This window comes from Rhinoderma darwinii, chromosome 5, assembly GCF_050947455.1.
Source record: "Rhinoderma darwinii isolate aRhiDar2 chromosome 5, aRhiDar2.hap1, whole genome shotgun sequence".
NCBI lineage: Eukaryota > Metazoa > Chordata > Amphibia > Anura > Rhinodermatidae > Rhinoderma > Rhinoderma darwinii.
Genome location: NC_134691.1, coordinates 317,643,370 through 317,662,265, shown reverse-complemented (window position 1 = coordinate 317,662,265; position 18,896 = coordinate 317,643,370). Strand labels below are relative to the sequence as shown.

Here is an 18,896-nt window from a genome sequence, read left to right as displayed (position 1 = left end):
GTATAAATATATCTCCAAGGACTCTAATCATGTCAAGATGATGGTGTATTTTTTACATACATAGTGGTGTATGATCACAATGCCAAAGAAAACTAATGTAGGTCAAGATGGTGTTGGTGTGGGTAGCACCCTAAACAAAAACTGTATGTACTGTGCTGTGCCAACAATAAAGTAGGTGCAGCAGTCGACCGCGGTGTCGGGCCCTAACCTATAGAACATCCCCAACATAAATGTCAAAGAAAGCCCCTTTAAATTGGGGATCATCGAAGGCTTTCAGGCCCCTGGTTGGTGGAGTCACCAGGGCTATTCGCACATTTGCCCTTTCTATAATTCGACCTTGATTGGTCTCATAATAAAAAAAAATATTCACAGTAATTATTACTTTGCCGTCAGTTCAATTTGATTAAAATAGATAATAAAAAAAAGACAACTATTAACAGGATTTAATGATAAACCAAGAAATTTATTAAAATAATTTTAAATAGATAAATCCGTATATAAGAAAATTCATTCTAATTAATAGTTTATATACATTTAATTATCGGGATCAACACAACTTGTGCAATTAAAATCGTTTTTAATTTGCTTGCAATTCTTAAAAAACAAAATCTTATAAAAGACTCCCTTTTAAGTGATCAAAGTTGATGATGATCATCTAACCTCGTACAATCTGTAACCCTTGCATGGTCTCTTGCACACAACCGTTAATAAATCATATCACGCGGCACTCTATACGAATGCACAAACTTCACCTTTTTACCATATGTTTCCGCATGAGTTCCATATGGTGTTCCCTACTGATACTGTATGGGTTCCTATGTCATCCTTACCAGTAGTTTAGGCGAGAAACCGTACTCATATGGGACTCATATGGAGGTTTATACATGGATCCATATACATTAATGTAATTTTTCAGTCTCCATTGGCTTATATGGGGCAAATCAGCACACATAAGGAATCCACTGGAGCATAGCACCATTTTTTTACAGTGGCACATAGAGTGCGCACAAAAATATCCCCGTACAAACATCCGTTGCGTAAACCTTTAAATTATAGCACCGCTCAACATGAAACTGGTAAAGAGCTGTAATATGGTCGTGTGCTTAAGCACAATCTATAGAATACATTCTTATCTACCCAAAAAATTATTGTATTAAAATCAGTACTTTTCTATAAAATATAAATACATGTAAGCATTTACAAAAAATTAGTCACATAAAGGGTGGAACCATTTTGCGCCAGCAAAACAGGCCTGATTCACCGTAATACACTTCCTCTTACAAAAGTTTCTCAAGTCCTTTAGTCATTTCTCATGGTTTTGATGCATATTTTAAACATATAATACATTTTTGCCTACTAATATTGTGTAATTCGTGTACCACCCACCTAGAGAGCACTTCCAAAACAAGAAAACAGACAGATATTTTATAAAAGCAACTTCATTTTGATGAAATATATATCTTATTTCTTAAAAAATATATCCAGTTTGTTTGTTTTTTGTAAATATATGTCAAGGATGCACCATTTCAATGCAAAATTTGTTTTAAATTAAAAAAAATTGCACGTTCCAAATTTTTTTTTAGCTATTTTCGTTTTGACTTTTTCTCTTATTGGAATGGATGGAGAGACTAAGATTAGAATATCTATCTCTCGTGGTATATGTGGGGTTCCTACTGTTAGGAGCAGGGTCAGACTAGCTCACCAAAGTACAAGAGAATACTCCGGTGGGCCCAGGCTCACATTAATGGGCCACAAAGATGTAACACTTTTTAGAGCAGGCTTTGTAGCCAATTCCTTGCCATTAGGACCTATTTATTGTGGGTTGATTCACATCCTATTGATTCACATCCTGCTCATGCAATGATAGCAAAGGTTGAAATGCAATTAAAAGTAGACATTCACATCTTCTGCATAAATGGAGGGTGGTCCTCAGAATCATTTCCTCTTGTTGTCCTATGGAAACAGTTCCCATAATACAGTTCCATAATTCAGTTCTCATACTGTACCTCTGTTCATGTTTCACGGTTTCTTACAGAAAAAAACAATGAAATTCAGTATTGCATGGGTATTCTCCCCTACACACATTACTTTTAGAGAATACCATACGTTGTCACTCAGAAGTACTCCATGTGCTTCTGAATAAGATCCTTGTTTCCAACGTTTCCCTATACATGACCCCTAAGAGTGTCTTAATTAGTACTAATCCAAGTAACTACAAAAAGCACAGAGAGTGACTACAGAGACATATGAATATGGAAAAAAGAGACAACAGTGAAGTGTTTGTCAATAATTGCAAGTGGATGACCAGATGACCAAAATACTCAGCTACATAACTCCAAAATGGATTGCACTGTTTGCAGCTTCCTATCTAATCTTGCAATGGGCAGTAGCTCTGGAGCACAAACTATACTAAAGTAAAATATTGTAAAGACTAGGAGAAGAGACTTATGATTTGGGTTAAAATACACTTTTACATTCTGCATTTCAAATGATAAAAAAAAACAACCATAGTCTTGATAATGAGTGCTCGGAATAAAAACCAAATCATTACATTTTATGAGTCAACAAGACTCTCAGCTTTAGGGACCATTTGCAAAGGTAATCGTTGGTGTAAACCTCCTACCTATATGTCGAAGACATCGATTTATATTAAAACTGGAATATACAACCTGTTGAAACAATAGCTGATAATACAGGGACTAATATTTTTTGGCCTTATCCAATGATATGGTATCAGATTTAGTAACCTATGGCTGCTCTATGATGAAACCCATAAGATGGACAAATTAGTCCCTTTGTCATGAGCGATCTGGTTGATTCTACCGCGAACACAGTCAAGTGAAACAGATAAAAATGTGCCATTTTGGACATGAAATGAAGACCGTAAAGCCACACTAGTCCATTGACTCCCTTCAGGCATCTGCCCACCAATTTGTTGGGCGACCACAGTTGGTTGCACTTGGTCACTTATCCGTGTATTTAATGTCACTTTAACAACATTGCATGAATGGATCAATTTCAGGTTGAAAGACACACTGACGCCTCCACTTTCTGTAAACTTGAAATATTTTTGGGCAAAGTGACCAGTGGAAACAAGCTGAATTATCTTATCTTCGGGCAAGTCCAGGCTGAAACTCAAGACTTTATTTCTAACTGCGCCTGTGGGTAACCCAGAACTGGATACTGAGGCCGTGATAGCAGTAGAAATTGCTGTTGGAATCCAGAGAAGACTTAACATGCTAATTCCAGAGTTTTCTCCAAAATATCTAACGTTGCATTGCGCTGGTGATAAGACCTCAAAATTTATTATATCTCCAGAGTTAACTTTGGCTGCTCCAGATCCTGAGATGGACGTGTCTCTGTAATTTACACCAGACTTAAAAACTTGCATTAATTCAGCATTGGTGCCATTTCGATTAATGTAGAGAATCAGATTAAAACCTTCACGGACACAGGTTGGACCCATTGAATATAGGGCTTGTTGAAAGACGAATTTGACTACACCAGATTCGGTTAACTTAATACTCCTTCCATCATGAGACAGACTGATCATGTATGGGTCAGACACAGAAATAATCTTAAAGGTTGGCCGATAATTTGTTTGGTAATGCATTGCAGTGGACATCTGAGCACTCATGGCCACCGCTCCTGTGTCATGAGACAACCAAAGAAAACTAAGTGGAGTGTTCAGGTCATAAACATGTAGGTCTTTACTCTGGTTACAGAACTGGTTGGGGCTTTTTAGAACCACGGATATAGTTTGGCTTGGCTCAACTTCTGCCGCACAACTTATACATGTGCTCTGAAAGTATTTCCCTTCTGGCTGTTCTATTCGTGAACCACTTATCTCATAACCTTCTTCACTGTTGTTATGTTTTAATGACAGCTGAAGAAAATTCCTGCAGTTATGTTTTACTGCAAAATTCAGATCCGCCCATATCAAGCCATGTTGTTTAAAGACAACTTGATTTTCCTCTGGAGATAAAATTTCGCAATGCATCTTCTCTTTTATCTTTAATTTGATCCCTGGGAAGATCTGTGAGTTAGGCATTTTAGATTCGGGCATAGAAAGACTGGCAGACCATGATTCAGATAATTTACTTTCACTGATAGCTGTGCAGACTGTATCACTATCGGCAGTACACAAAAAGGCAACAACCCCTTCTTCACACTCAGAGCAGGCTTGGCACTCCTGAAGTTCCTTATTAAAGAAGTATTGGTCACCACAAATCCCTAAAGCTGCATCCTTTTCAGCAACCCCAAGACATCTGAAGCCACCTAGTAAAATAATAACATTGTAAAATGTTTAATTGTGAAAAGCAAGCTATTGAGCAATGTCATAGTAAACAATATCTTACTATAAAACTATAGTATAGCTATAAAAGTGTATCTAATGTAAAACTTTTCATGGAAGACAAGGAGGGGAGAGGCAAAAGCACTTGCAGTGACTCTTCCACAGCGTGTCTATCAGGCTTCATGCTGTGAGAGGGGAGGGGGAGCAGCAGAGGACATCTCATTTGCTCATAGCATACAACACAGTTCTGAAGTCACACCAAGAGCTCAACTATTCAGCAATATTATCACAGAATATACTGCCCTCACCTCAAAGCTGAAAAAACAGTTGCACCCTTGTATAGAACACTTAATGGAGGTTGGGGGATTAATTCTTTGGCCAAAACTATGTTATGTCCTAAATACTTAATTTAAAGAGGTTGTCTAATCTGTATCTAATAGGGCATATTGACATCGTACATGGGAGTCCTCTGCCCAGGGCCCACCTCTATGAGCCAGAGTAGAAAAGTCCTTAATATGGCAGACTTAATGCGACTACAATATGTAAACAAGGGCGGACAACCTATTAATTTGCACAGGGGCCATGTGGGCAAGAAGGGGCCATGTACCTGAAGAACAAAATAACTATAATAGTCCTTCCTACTGTCTATAAGATCACATGATCACATGTCTTACAATTGCTAGTGGGTGGGCATGAATTGGGGTTCTATGGCTAGCACCCCGCAGTCATCAAATTTCCAGCAGGTAAAAGAAGAGGCCCATATACTGTTATTGCAGTATAATCTCCAAATGTTTTAATTATTCAGAATAAACATCAATACTTTAATATGTAATTATGCAGTACCTGGGGTGTTTAAGCACTTGATCCTCTCGCCACAGATATTTGGTGAAACCATGCACTCATCTCTGTCCTAAAAAAAAACAATTAAATGTCAACAGTCTCCAAGCAAGCCATGTGATATTGGATATTTTGTATATTTATATGGAGGTTTCATACTGAGTATATAGTGAGTTTTGTTTAGTGCTTATGCAGACGGCTGTATTATCAGACTTGAGATCTATATATATGTGTGTGTGTGTTTATTTGCGTGTTAGATAGTTATCAACCTGATGATGCTTCAGCCAATAGATACCAAAGCTTAGATTCCAATTAACATGAATATTTTGTTCGGCTGAGAATGCAGGTTATTTTAATACGGGGATGAATATAAGCACCTGGCAGACATCTATGGTGCTGTTTATCTCCTGAGCACACAGTTCAACCTGTTTGACCTCTGGTCTACCAACAGAAGACTTCAGTAGACAGGCAGGGAGTTCCCATACAAATTAGATTGTCGATAGGGTCCATAGAAAATTACCAGTGACCACAAGCTCTAATTAACTTTCTATATTGCAGACTTTAGGACCTCTCTGACTATGACATGGTGGATACTGGAGTTAACTAAAGTTATACCTAAATTCAAAGGTTTTGAGATAAGTTGAGATTAAATGTTCTGTTTTTATTTTCACTCTCAAAATAATTACATTTTTTACTTACTTGACAAATCCGATCAACATTTTCAGCACAATCAGATAGTTGAAAAAATCCAGCAGGACACAAGGTACATTTCTCACATTGAGACGGTGTTTTCTGAAAGTTACAAAACTCATCACTTTCACAGATTCCACAATCGGGTAGATCTTCCTCGACATCAATCACTTTGGCATCCACGTCCATCTTATGTACAGAGTATGTTTTCTGAATCTGGTTCCGAACCTGATTCTGCAACCCTTGGAGATGTGCTTCAAAATACTGCTGTATGTCCTCCTGTAGACTCTGAAAGGACATCTGCTTCACGGTGTCAAACAGGATGCTGTATTGGACTTTAATCATGTCCATTTGCTCATACATTCTCCTCTGCTGCTCTATAATTTCTCGTTGCTGGTTAACCAGTAAGTTCTGCTGTTCAGATAGTTTCTGCTGTAAATCAGTTATGGTCTTTTGTTGGACTTTCAATGACTCCACAAACTTCTCCTGGCCTTTTGCAAGCTGCAAATGAAGAATCAAAGCATCTTCTGATGGAACTTCATTCTCTCCTAAAACATATGGGAATTTGTCAAATTTTCACTGGAATGATTATCACTATAATGCTGCAAGTTAAAGATGTAACATGAAATTATGTGTCAGAAATGTCTAATACATTTCCTATCAATTCTAAATGTTATGTGCACTATGTTTACGCCCTCTGACCCTTTTATTGCTAACCTACACACAATAGGTTAGCAAGAAGAAGGGGTAGATAAAGGGGTAGCTAGAAGGGAGTAACATATAATTTAAGGTTCTGACTACACTGGGTTTGTTTGTCGTCTGTGGCCATAGAGACACAGAGATCTGCATAGAAGCTGAATACACAAAGCTATAGCATATTTTTAACAAGTATATTTGCAAACTCCTTTTTACTTTAGATGCATTGGAGTACTTAAAAATGGTTGCAAAATTGCATATATCCATTAAAGTTTTAAACTAGGAAATGAAAATTAATATCCTGCTGGTCTTGATCCTTGCAAAAGGCATAAAAAGAAAATGTTTATAGCATTCTTTCCAATTTGAATATGAAAGTTTGAATGGAGAGGTGGCAGAGCGCATCTCTCTCTATTCACTTCTATGGGAGTTACGGAAACAGCCGAGCAAACGTGTTAAGCTGTTTCCGTAAATTATCATAGAACAGAGTGGAGAGACACATGCAACTTCTTCATTCATTCTTTTCCTGGACGTGCCGACCACCTCACTGGGTGGGATGGGGGTGAGGGGACCCCATTTTTCAACATAGGTGCGAGTCCCAGAGCTGGGACCATATTTATCAGTCATTTATGCCATATTCCATGGTAATGCCATAAATGTCTTGAATGTGAATAATCCTTTAATTACAACACTTGCTTCACAGCCGAGCCTTCTTCATACTTGACCATGCTGCTCCTCTCCACTGCCCTACTCTGTTCTAGAGTTCACAATAGACATCAGAGAGTGTATGAGACCCACACCAGTTAATATCACTGGTCGAGCCAAGTTCCTATATGACTTACCAATGAATGTTTCACAAGAACAGACTGTCGATAAGCACACAGAAACAGTTTTCCCACTACTGTGGTGAAACGAGCAAAAAAACTGCCTGGTGGCCTAAGACTAAGTTCTACTGGCCCCTACAATCTACTATTAGCACCTGTCGTATAACTTTGACTTGTGTTTTATATAGCAACGAATGCATGTTCTACTGTAAATAAGTCACTATATAGTTTTAAGACTATTTCTAAATACAGGAGTGCACAGTAAGTCAGACGTCTACTATAGTCTGCCATAAAAGAGCACTGTCTTGCATGGATACACAATAAAACTCTACGTATTGTGTCTTCAACTCCCAACTAGACTTCTATTCCCCTCGCCTTGCTTCTGAGGGTCATCATTGTATAGATGTTGTTTAATAAAAACAAGGTGGCACAAGCAGGGAGCAAGATAGGGGCAGAAAATTATTATAAAAATCTTGAAGGAGGGAGGTAAAGCGCTCAGCCAATCAGGCAAATATCCACCGTATAGTCTGAAGTTTTTGGAAAATGAAGTTACTAATTTATATTCAAGTGTATACACAGTGTAATCTTGAGCTCCCTAAAATGTAATCCTAGCATTAAGTGACCATCTAACTGAAAGTTAAATAGATGGGAAACATCTGTGTGCACATGAGTCCCCTGAGGCTATTAGGAACATATGTTTTCAAAAACACAAGGTAAACTGAACAGAAATGTCTCCCATTATATCAATGGCAGGTCAGACTCTGATGAACATAAAAAGAGCTATGATACCTTGGATTTCAGACAAATACCCCCAAATACTTTGCTAACAGAAAATTTGCCAAAACAAGCATACTGTAATTGTACCCTATTAAAGACATGCAGTGCCATGGAAAGTATTTATCCACTTTTACATGGTGTTCATTTTTTCATGATGTATCTTCAGAGGGTATAAAGCCACATGCTGTGTCATCACATAAGATAAAAATGTGATCAGACATAGACAAATAGTGGGATGAAGTGAAGAAATACATAAAAAAGTAGGGGCCGAATGTAAAAAATTCTGAATGGGCTCGCTCTTAAAAAAGGTGCTACTTTATACCTGGAGGGGCAGTGCTTGTTCTCTCCTCTTTCTTTACAGGAGAGAGGGGCTGTTTGGCCTTTGCACACTTATTTTCTGGTTTGCTGTAGAAAGTAGAAGCAGGGTTAGTGTATGTTCACACGGCAGCGTCCGATACGGCTGAAATTACGGAGCTGTTTTCAGGAGAAAACAGCTCCGGAATTTCAGACGTAATGGCAAGTGCAGGCGTTTTTGGCAGCGTCCATTACGGACGTAATTGGAGCTGTTTTTCCATGGAGTCAATGGAAAACGGCTCCAATTACGGCCCAAGAAGTGACAGGCACTTCTTTGACACGGGCGTCATTTTAAAAAAAATGACCGTCGGCACAGTACATCATAAAACCCATTCAAATGAATGGGCAGATGTGTGCCGACACTTTGGACGTAAGTCGCAGCTAAAACGCCCGAATTACGTCCGTTAATAGGCTGTGTGAACCCAGCCTTACTTTGCACTTGACGAAGTGGGAAAAGGGTCAATCAGGGCTCATGCCACTCCAAGTAATGGACTAATAATGGTTCCATGGGCTACCTCCATGCTCTACTCCAGCAAGTAACCACACAACATGCCAAAATTCAATTCAATTCAAATGAAAGCAAAAATATTGTTATGAGAAATAAAACTGCATAGGAACTTGCTAATAATTCTGCATTTTCGACCAACATTTACAGTGTTTGTCATTGGACCTATCACCTACACAGAGGTCTTGGCTATTTTGTTAAAATGTAAGCTGTCATATTTATGCACAACTACACCGAACTAGGCATTATACATCCAACTCATAACAGTTTATATTGCCTCATTGGCCATTTCAGGTTTTTTAAGGGTTCAAAATGATTATTCAAAGCCCTTGATATAGGAAATAATTTTAGGGTTCTTTCACACCGGTTAATATGGGCCATAAAAACGAGCGCCAATCAATGACACTGCTCATTGATCGGCGCTCGTTTGCTGCTTTCACCAAGAACTATAATCAATAAGGTATGGGAACAAGCGATTGTTACTACGATCACTCGTCCCCATACATTTCCATCATGTCGGCAGCACATCTCCCTGTTTACACAGGAAAATGTGCTGTCGACAATGATAATATTTTCTGCTGCATAAACGATAGGAGCTCCTCGTTTATCGGCTGATCGTTGCCCTGTTTACACATATGAACGCTCGTTTGCCTGATCATTGACCCGTGTAAAAGGGCCTATATTTTTATATTAAGGGCTTTAAATATAATCATTGAAATCAGTATCAAGACGTGAGGGTAGTGGTGGTCATTTGGTGCTGCATCTTTGCTATATGATGGGTCCGTTTACTAGTGTTTTCTTATCCCTTGTGTCATGAGGGCATGGTATTTTATTACTTACCTAGAACCTATGGTTTATATTACATTTTATTAAGCCCTTTTTTTTTATAATGTTTATATTTTGCCTTGTGTGGGGTTTTCACCCAATAGACATATTCTCCCACTTGGAAATTTTGGCATTATTCTGTGTTTTTTTTTCCTCAGTAAGTATAGATGTGATGTATTGTGCGCACCATATAACTATATATTGTATTTTGTGTATTCATGACCACCACTGCAGCTTGTTTTAGATATATTTTGTAATAGTTTTTATGATATAGCCGTGTTATGTATTGTTTGTACTTATTGTACTAATAAAGATATGTTGTATATTTACTACGTGTGGTTCTACTATATGGTTGTGTGGTATACATTTGTAGGTGCTTATACTGTTCGTCTTGACTTGACTTTGTAATAATTCCATTAAAGTAGATAAAGACAATTTCAACTTAAAAGTATTTTTGATGCTTAGTGCATACAGAAGCACCTTTAGAGGCTTGAGAACAACACAAAAATATGGGGCTGAAATGTTGCCTTTCCGTATGCACTAAGATGATCGCTTAAATAAAAGATCCTTTTTGATCACAGATGCTATTGTCCTCTTTATATTTTGTACTATCTCAGTTCTGGGACTTCACTATGTGCAATAACGCTTTGCTATGACTTCACAGTGTTTGTTATCCATATATACTGTGACATGACATGACATCACTGTGTTTGTTATTCCTGTTTTGTTACATCATTTTTGTTTTATTTTTGCATTCTGCCTGTATTGTCATAAACCGTGACCATGATTACTGTACTGTAACATCACTGCGGACAATAACTCATTCATATGACAGTGTTATTTATGCACTGTGACATCACTGTGTGCAACATGCCTGCACTGTGACATCACTGACACTATTATTCATGTGCTGTTACTTTACTTTGGTCATTATCTATGTTCTGTGGCATCCCTATCTTTATTATCATTGCTGAGAGATATCTTTGTTTATTATCTCTATATTGTTACATCTTTGTGTTTATTATACCTGTGGTGGGATAGCATAGTGTGTATTATCCATGCTCTGTGACATCACTGTAATAATTATTCCTGTACAGTGACATCACCGTGTGTATTTATGGAGGCGTAAGTATACGAGGTACAGAGGTTGCAGTTGGAACTGGTGCCTAAAGATGCCCAACGCTTCCTGTGCTACATAAGAGGAGACCAGTAACAAAAACTGCCCTTAAAGTTAGGGGCCCTGTTTGCACCACGGCCCGATTTTAATGTTTATTCTCTAAGTTGGATATATTTTTATATATATATATATATATATATATATATATATATATATATATATAGTGTGTGTATGTCTGTATATATATATATATATATATATATATATATATATGTATATTGTACTTATATATACCAATATTATTCCTCATGCTATTTAGTGGCAACTAGTTAATGTAGCAGTAGATAACTAAGCAATCACTCAGCACATCAAAAGGAGAACACCCCAGGGAAAGAAATCTGATACTTCAAAACATAATGCTGCCTTTCAGCAAATTTTACTTCCAGTTGCATAGTGCCCCGGACACATAATTCAAGATAATCCAGAACAGAGCAAGATGCATGGAATAAAATACTAATGAAGTCTCATGAAGAAGTAACTGTAATAGAGGAAACCAGACAAAATAAACAGAACGAGGAAAATTCTTCACTGTGAAGTGTAATTTTTCTGAATGAAAGTGGTTGCTGCAGAGTAACGGTATTGCAAGAGGGGAAAATTCATCCTAGGCACATAATAAAGACAAGCTACAGTTGTTTTAAAAAATCAGGTATACCAATTTACTACATATATGGATTACAGGCAGTAGTTTCCTCATCCCAAATGGGTGATGGAGTAAGACCTTCCTGAGCTTCTGAGCTGCAACTAGTGACATCACTGCACCCGGTATAGTGATCTCACAAGATAAGAGATGATTAGCCAATCACTTAATAAGCAATCAATAAACAAAAGGGCTACTAACGCTTCAGTGCTTCACTGCTGGCCCCTGCCATCTGCATAAGATATACCAGGGGCAACTAGGTGAGGAAAAACTGTTGGACCCTCAGACAATGTCCAGTTACTCTTCCACTCAGCTCATCCTTTTTCTGAACCTCATTTATCATCATCATCATTGCTAGCCTTTACAATTTAATTAATTGAATACAATACTGGCTTCCTTGACCTTCCTTCATATGTGACACAGACTTAAGCTGGCAATACACGTTAAATAGCTATCGGGCGAAATATTGTTCGACCAACAGCTATTCCTCCCGACTCCCCCATACACGTGCATGCTTGGCTCGGCTGAGCGTGAATGTATTTCATTATGGAAAATGGAGAAAGTTGCTGCCAGAGACTTCTAACAAATAAAAGGATCGAGCATGTTGAAATTAAACATGTCCGACCCTTCTGTCCCCCTATATCTGCCATCGGGGGAGTGTTGGGACACAGCGATACAGATTAGATGGTCGGATGGTCCAGCCGAAAGCGCTGAGTTTGGCCAATTTATTTCTAATGTTTAAGGCCAGATTAAAGCTCAGAGGCCTAACAATCACAGAGAAAAAAGAGGCCTGCAGGATCCCTTCAGACTCCCAGATCAGGACCCAGTAAAGGTCTGTGCATACAAGGTCCTGGCACTTGGCAGCGTCAGGATATTGAATGCGACACAGCACACAACGAGGACATATGTTGCATCCCATATAATGTCCCGGCACTGCCCAGCGTCAGGAAATTGTATGCACTGGGCTTGATGTGGCATCTTGAGAGGATTAAGAATTATTATTATTAATATTTTTTTTTTCTATGTTGTATCTGGGGTGGGGGGGGGGGTGTATGGGCCCCAGCACGGGTTTTGTTATGCCCAGGCTAAGGGTGGCCTTACACATTAGATAGATACTTTCCTTCACTACCTCATACACATGCCCTGGATCATTGGGTAATAGGGAAATACTCTGGCATCAGTCGCTTCTGGAAGCAGCTTATCTCTTAGGGCAAAAAAGCCCTGTATTTCGACATGCCAGATTTTTCTCTTCCCCAACAGCAAACATCAGGAGCTGTTCGGTGGACTCATACACATTGTATCCTCAGCCAATCCTGGCAAAACCAGCGGGCTGGGCTGACTTTAATTTTTATGCCGGCTTAGGCTCAGTTCACACAGAGTTTTTTTGCAGGAGGAAAATTCTGCCTCAAAATTCCGTTTGGGATTTTCATGGCATTTTTCACTCGCGCCCATTGAGTGCTACGGGCAAAAAATGCAGCGAAATACGCTTTCTCTGTCTCCCATTGATGTCAATGGGAGGTCAGAGGCGTAAACGCCCAAAGATAGGGCATGACTCTTCTTTTTGCTGCGAGGCGGTTTTTCTGCTCGCGGTAAAAAAAACGTTTGCCTCCCATTGAAATCAATGGGAGGCATTTTCGACCATTTTTTGGTGCAGTTTCCGACGCGGTTTCCGCATCAAAAAAAACTCTGTGTGCAGGGCCTTAACAGATTTTGTTTTTGTTGGGTACTTTTGCGTAAGATAAACTTCTTATTCCTGGTCTAATTATTGCATTATTTGTTTCAGGTTGCTATCCCAAGGATCTTGTGGGGTTCACATGGGCACCAAATCCTCCAAAGGACCACATAGTCATTCTAAGTCTGATCATAATTGTGAGCGAAAAGTATTAATTGCTTATAATATTCTGAGCTGATCTTATAAAACACAATCATACCTAACCGTATAACTACATAACAGTTCCCATAACCAATATTTGCACTCGTCCACTGGCCAGGATCTAGAACTGTATTATCCCCTACTATAAGTTACTGTCGCTGACCAATATAGTCTAATACAGTCCAATTTATATCTTCTGATAATAACTACAGGTTTCTTGATACATAGACTGTTGAATTCTAGAAACCAAATGAAAAGAACTGTAGCTGCTATAGGAAGATATTGCCGGAAGAATCTTCTCCCCGATAGTACTAGTTCTACTTAAATGACCCGTCAGTTGTACGTCTGCTGGCAGTAGGCTCCATTAATCTCCCTTTCTATCTTCTTAAACATATTAATACAGCTAAAACGTTTAATCACTTCTTCCCTCGGGATCTGTCATCCAGTTCACTTTTATGAAATCAACATCAATCAGAAGAAAGACTGACAGCTCTGCAGTGGGAGATGCCCTGAATATGCGAAAATCTCTTACATAAGCCTGCAGGCTTGGACTTGCTTAAGAAAGTACCAGATGATCCACTAGTTGGCCTCAAGTATGTAACCCTGTCTAATGGCAGCAGAATACGGGAACAACTGCAAACGGCCACAACTGTTCTCAAATATCTCTCTAACTACTATGTAATTAGTGGAAAAATCAACTTCCTAGATGTAATAAACTCCTTTATTGTAAAGGGGGTTTTACACTGGGCAATTATCGTGCAGACGAGTGTACTTATAACGCTTGTTGCCGATAATTGCCCTATGTGAACCGGGGAATGATCAGTAGATGAACAAGCAAAGGCTCGATCATCTGCTGATCATATCGTTTTAAAAAAGTCAAATAGTATCATTGTCGGCAGCACATCTCCAGGTGTAAACAGGGAGACGCACTGCCAACATGATGATAATGTATGGGGATGAGCGATTGGGGTAACAACCTCTCCGTCCACTTCCATAGCTCCATCTGACAGGAGCAGACGAGCGCCGATCAACGATGTCTCGATGATCGGCGCTCGTTGCATCGGCCGATTGTCGGCCGGTGTAAAAGGCCCTTAACTCAAGCAAAACTGCAGAGAAGTTATCCTGACGAAATGATTGTTTTTGTCTTTCTTTTTATAGAAACAGATTATTTTTGGAATTTGTAGGAAATAGAAATTTCCTAATCTAAACAGTTCATACAGTTCCATGTCATAGAGGATTTACAGGTTCATGGAAGCTTTCAAGACAATAGATGTTGATCAAAAGATGTGAATGAACGCAGTGGTAAACCTGGATAGATTGCCACCCATAGCATAAAATTGAGCAAATATTAAAACCGAAGTTAGTGCAGCAGCCAAAGTTTGGTAACAAAACTAACTACCAAAATGTGGCTGCCGGTCTAACTGCTGATTTATTAGTATATAAATAATTTCACATTTTGGATTTGAAATTCTCTTTTATGTACAAACTTAGTCAAAATTCAATTTATAAAGTAATAGTCTCCCTAATGAAGTGGCATCCCCAATTTATCTGCCAAGCGGAGAAGAAGCACCTGATGCCTATATAGCTGACTCATCAGCAGAGACCCCTCTGCTGCCGCTGAGGACGTTGTCAACTAAAAGCCGAACAGCACTTGTTTGTTCTCCAGAGAAGAGCACAATAAGTAAACAAGCTGAAATAGAATTAACACACTAGGGGGCGCTATAAGAGGAAAATGTAATTACTTGGGTCAGCAAAGGTTTTTTTTTAGAAGGGAGTAACTTTTAAAAAATAAACATTGTATATCTGACATTCTAAATACAAATTTATTCATCGGATAACTTATTTAATGGAGTGTGGGCTGCATGGACAATATGAGTGAAAATCAGCTAAATAAAAGGTATGTTAACCTTTAACCAAGGTTTTTAGGTTTTTATTCATTCAAAATAAAAAGGAAGCGTCTTAGTCTTAAACATCTTCCACTGTTTGGTGTCTATGCAGACCTATGTGTCTCCATGGTTACAAACTACAAACAAACCTGAGGGTAATCTGATCCTGCAATTATAGTCTCTTACATCTTCCTCTTTTTCTTGCTAACCTATACTACTGTGTTCATGTTAGCAAGAAGTAGGGGACAAATGGAAAGCAGTATGACAGTAGGATCAGACTACACACTGTTTGTTTGTAGTCTGTAACCATGGAGACACATTGGTATGCACAGGAGCTGTACACACAAAATAGTGGAAAATTATATACTTAAAATATAAGAATTATCAATTATTTTAGATCCATTGGAGCAATAAAAAAAATGGTTGCAAAGGTAGGCATGTCTATTGTTAACAGTTAAAGGGATTGTCCCAAAAATCATGCAAGACAAGTTACCAGCTAAATTCTGTTGCTCAGTCCTAAATTATCTAAATAATGAGAAGGCTTTGTATCAAATTAAATTATGGTATGTTATCATAGGATAAGAAAATGCCAAAATCTGGAAGATTTTGCATTTAATAGCAAAAAGAACCAAGTGTTCAGAGCAGTAGCAATGGACTCCAATCATACTGTATCTTTCTCATTATAACATCCAATTCCAAATAAGGTACCATAAAATTATTTTAGAGTACATTTCACCCTTACCTGGTTTGATATCGCAGGTGAGTTGAACTCCCAGTGGAGCGCCTCCTAGCTCAGAATTTGAAAATTGAAGATCTGGTACCTCCCCAATAAAGTGAGCTGCCCTGTCTGACAACCGCACCAAACCCTGTTGCCCCTCCACAGGTGTACATCCTTCCCCAGTACATGGGGCTCTGCCTCGAGATTTCAGGCGGATTCGCAGAGGAAGTTTGCATTCAATTCCTTTGCAATCCCTGGTGACATTACTACTTAGGTTTGGTCCTCCCCATGCATCAGGACTACCAGAAAAGTCGGCTCTTGTGGAAGCTGATGTCTGTTGGTTCACTCTCACAGGCTGGTGAAGGCTATCACTGCTAGCTGTCTGCTGGTGGGAGTGTGATGTTCTGCTTGCTTTAGCTGGGCACCTGGCACCCACACATGGCTTTTGCTGTTCATTGTCTGTAAAACTGCTGGTGCAGGACTGGCCTGTACATCTCTCGGCTGGAATTCCATAACAAACAGGCAGGAAAATCCATATGCAGGACCACCAACTCAGCATGATCATCTGCAGAAACACAAAAAAACACAAAAGCACAAATGCCATTAGAAGTAAAATAATCATCACAACAACCATCCTCAACATGAGCTGATCATTAACATAGTAAAACAATTACATCTTATGGATAGAGATTCCGAAGACATCAGTCCGGTCTTTCAGAGAAACACAAGTCACCACCTATTTATTCTCTACCACAACTGCATTGCATTCCCTCATGAAAACTAAGTAAAACCAATTTAATATATATTCAAGCATGTGTTTCCAATTGTCTCAATTTTAGTGTCTCGCTTTAGAATATTTTCCTTGGCTGGAATAAATCTTGGAAGAGATGTTTTATGGCTGGAATACCTTGGGAAGACTTGCGGAGTAAAGTCCTCAGAGCTGCTCCAATTAATGACTTATCATCAGTTCAGAGAACTCTGTGTATCCAAACTAGTGACCTCTGCAAAAAAAACTACAAGCTGGGGAATGTAATGTGCAACATTCCTCGGATTACATTAGCTTTGAATTTCTCAGAGACCACCCATTAACCCATTAACCCCCCACTCACTAGCCTCAATGGTTCATCAACTTACCTTAAAATTAAATTCCACTTCTTCTCATACATCCATAAATATTTCTTCAATGATACGTTATCAATACAGATCCATTATTCAGCAAATTCCATATGAGTTCTTTACCTCTCAATTGAATTTGGCCATGGTATGCCCCATGCTGTCACATTGAAAAGGAGATAAAGAATAAGGTTAAGTGTTTGCGACTCAAGTAAATGTAAATCCTAGTTTTAGCCTAATTATGGTAGCCAAGGGCAGGAATGCTTTTCATTGTGTAGTTCAGTCAATCTCCTCTTGCAGACTGAAGTTGCAAAAACTTTTTTCCTCCCTCGGAGGTTCAGCTATAGTCAAGATGTTTAAGAGCTATTGGATTTCAGACCACTTCCTGCCTTTTTTCAGGGATAGATAATTTACTTACCAAAACAAGAACAGAAGCCAAGAATAGGTATACAGTATCTAAAGCTCAATTTACTTACATATAAATTAAAACATAAGGAGGAACATTTCTACATCTTGGTTCACCGCTAGTTGTCTAGGAGAATTTTTACTTTGTTTTTGCTTGGTTGTAATAAAGGATCTATGGATGTTTCCATGCCAAGTTTTAAATAAAAAGGTTTGTGGAGGAATTTTACAGCCCTGATTTCATTTACCAGATATCAGATTGATCTCTTTGATTTAACTAATAACCAGAGTCATGTTTAAAGGGTCTATAAAGGGTCGGACCGTGACTTATAGGGTAGTCAACTATAGGTGGCACTAGAGAGACAGCTTGATTCCTTCTGGAGGGGAGCTATTTTACATAATTTTTCCCAGGGAACATTGACCTAAAGTAGTGTTCCCCATCCAGCTGCTCAGGAGCTAAATATGGCTCTCAGGAACCCTGGATTTGGCTCTCCAGGTGGTGGTAGCCCTATGTAAAATTGTGTTCTGAAGGGACCAGGTATGTAATAGTTTTTACTTAAAGGGTAACTAACAAAACATGTCAAAAGTTTTGATCAATAGGGGTCTGAGCACTGAGAGCCCCACCGATGGCTAAAACGAAGTAGCAGAAGCACTCGGATGAGCGGCTGATCTTGAAAGAGATCGGCTTTTCTTGGAAAGCCAAGCAGTTGACTTAGACTGCATAAACTTTCTAGATTGACATTAGATCCTTTAAAAACTTTCTTATCTTATAGAAAAAATAGACAGCAAAAATGGCAATGGCCTTTTCAAGGGGCATATGTTTATGTTGAATAAAAGTCTGTGGCTTTCGGGATGAGGAAACATTCGCAGGACGCAGAAAGGAAGCCTTACAAGCCACACAAAAACGGGCAGTAATCCCTGAATAGAGGCGTAAAAACCAGCAGAACCGGCTCAACCTCAAAGCGCAGATGAAAGGCTCTAAAGATGCCAGACTCCAGGCGCCAAAGACCGTTAAAAAGTAAATACACTGGACAAACTTGTCCGATATACAGTCTCTCAATGCTCCCAACGCTCTCAGCACTAACATTGCTCTCTGCATCACTCCTACTCCTGCTTAACCTCTTCACGCGTTGCGCCGCAACTGTACATCCTGCAGAGGGCTTGCTTCCTGCATCAGGACGTACAGTTGCAGAGTAGTTCGGACAGTGTCCGGGAACAGGAAGGTCAGCTATCCCCGACAGCTTACACTCCAGTCTTGCCGGTCAGCGGACCATCGCCGCTGATTTCGGCA

At 39.1% G+C, this 18,896-nt stretch overlaps 1 protein-coding gene across 1 annotated transcript; it reads right to left on the bottom strand.

Moving 5' to 3' along the window:
- Positions 1-545: 545 nt before the first annotated feature.
- Positions 546-17,431, bottom strand: LOC142653013 (uncharacterized). Its single transcript, XM_075828720.1, has 5 exons — positions 17,225-17,431; positions 16,115-16,655; positions 5,831-6,369; positions 5,138-5,204; positions 546-4,278 (listed from the first exon to the last, which is right to left on the bottom strand). The coding sequence occupies exons 2-5, from the start codon at positions 16,653-16,655 to the stop codon at positions 2,759-2,761; spliced, it is 2,667 nt and encodes an 888-aa protein (XP_075684835.1). The 5' UTR covers positions 17,225-17,431; the 3' UTR covers positions 546-2,758.
- Between the last annotated feature and the right edge of the window lie 1,465 nt (positions 17,432-18,896).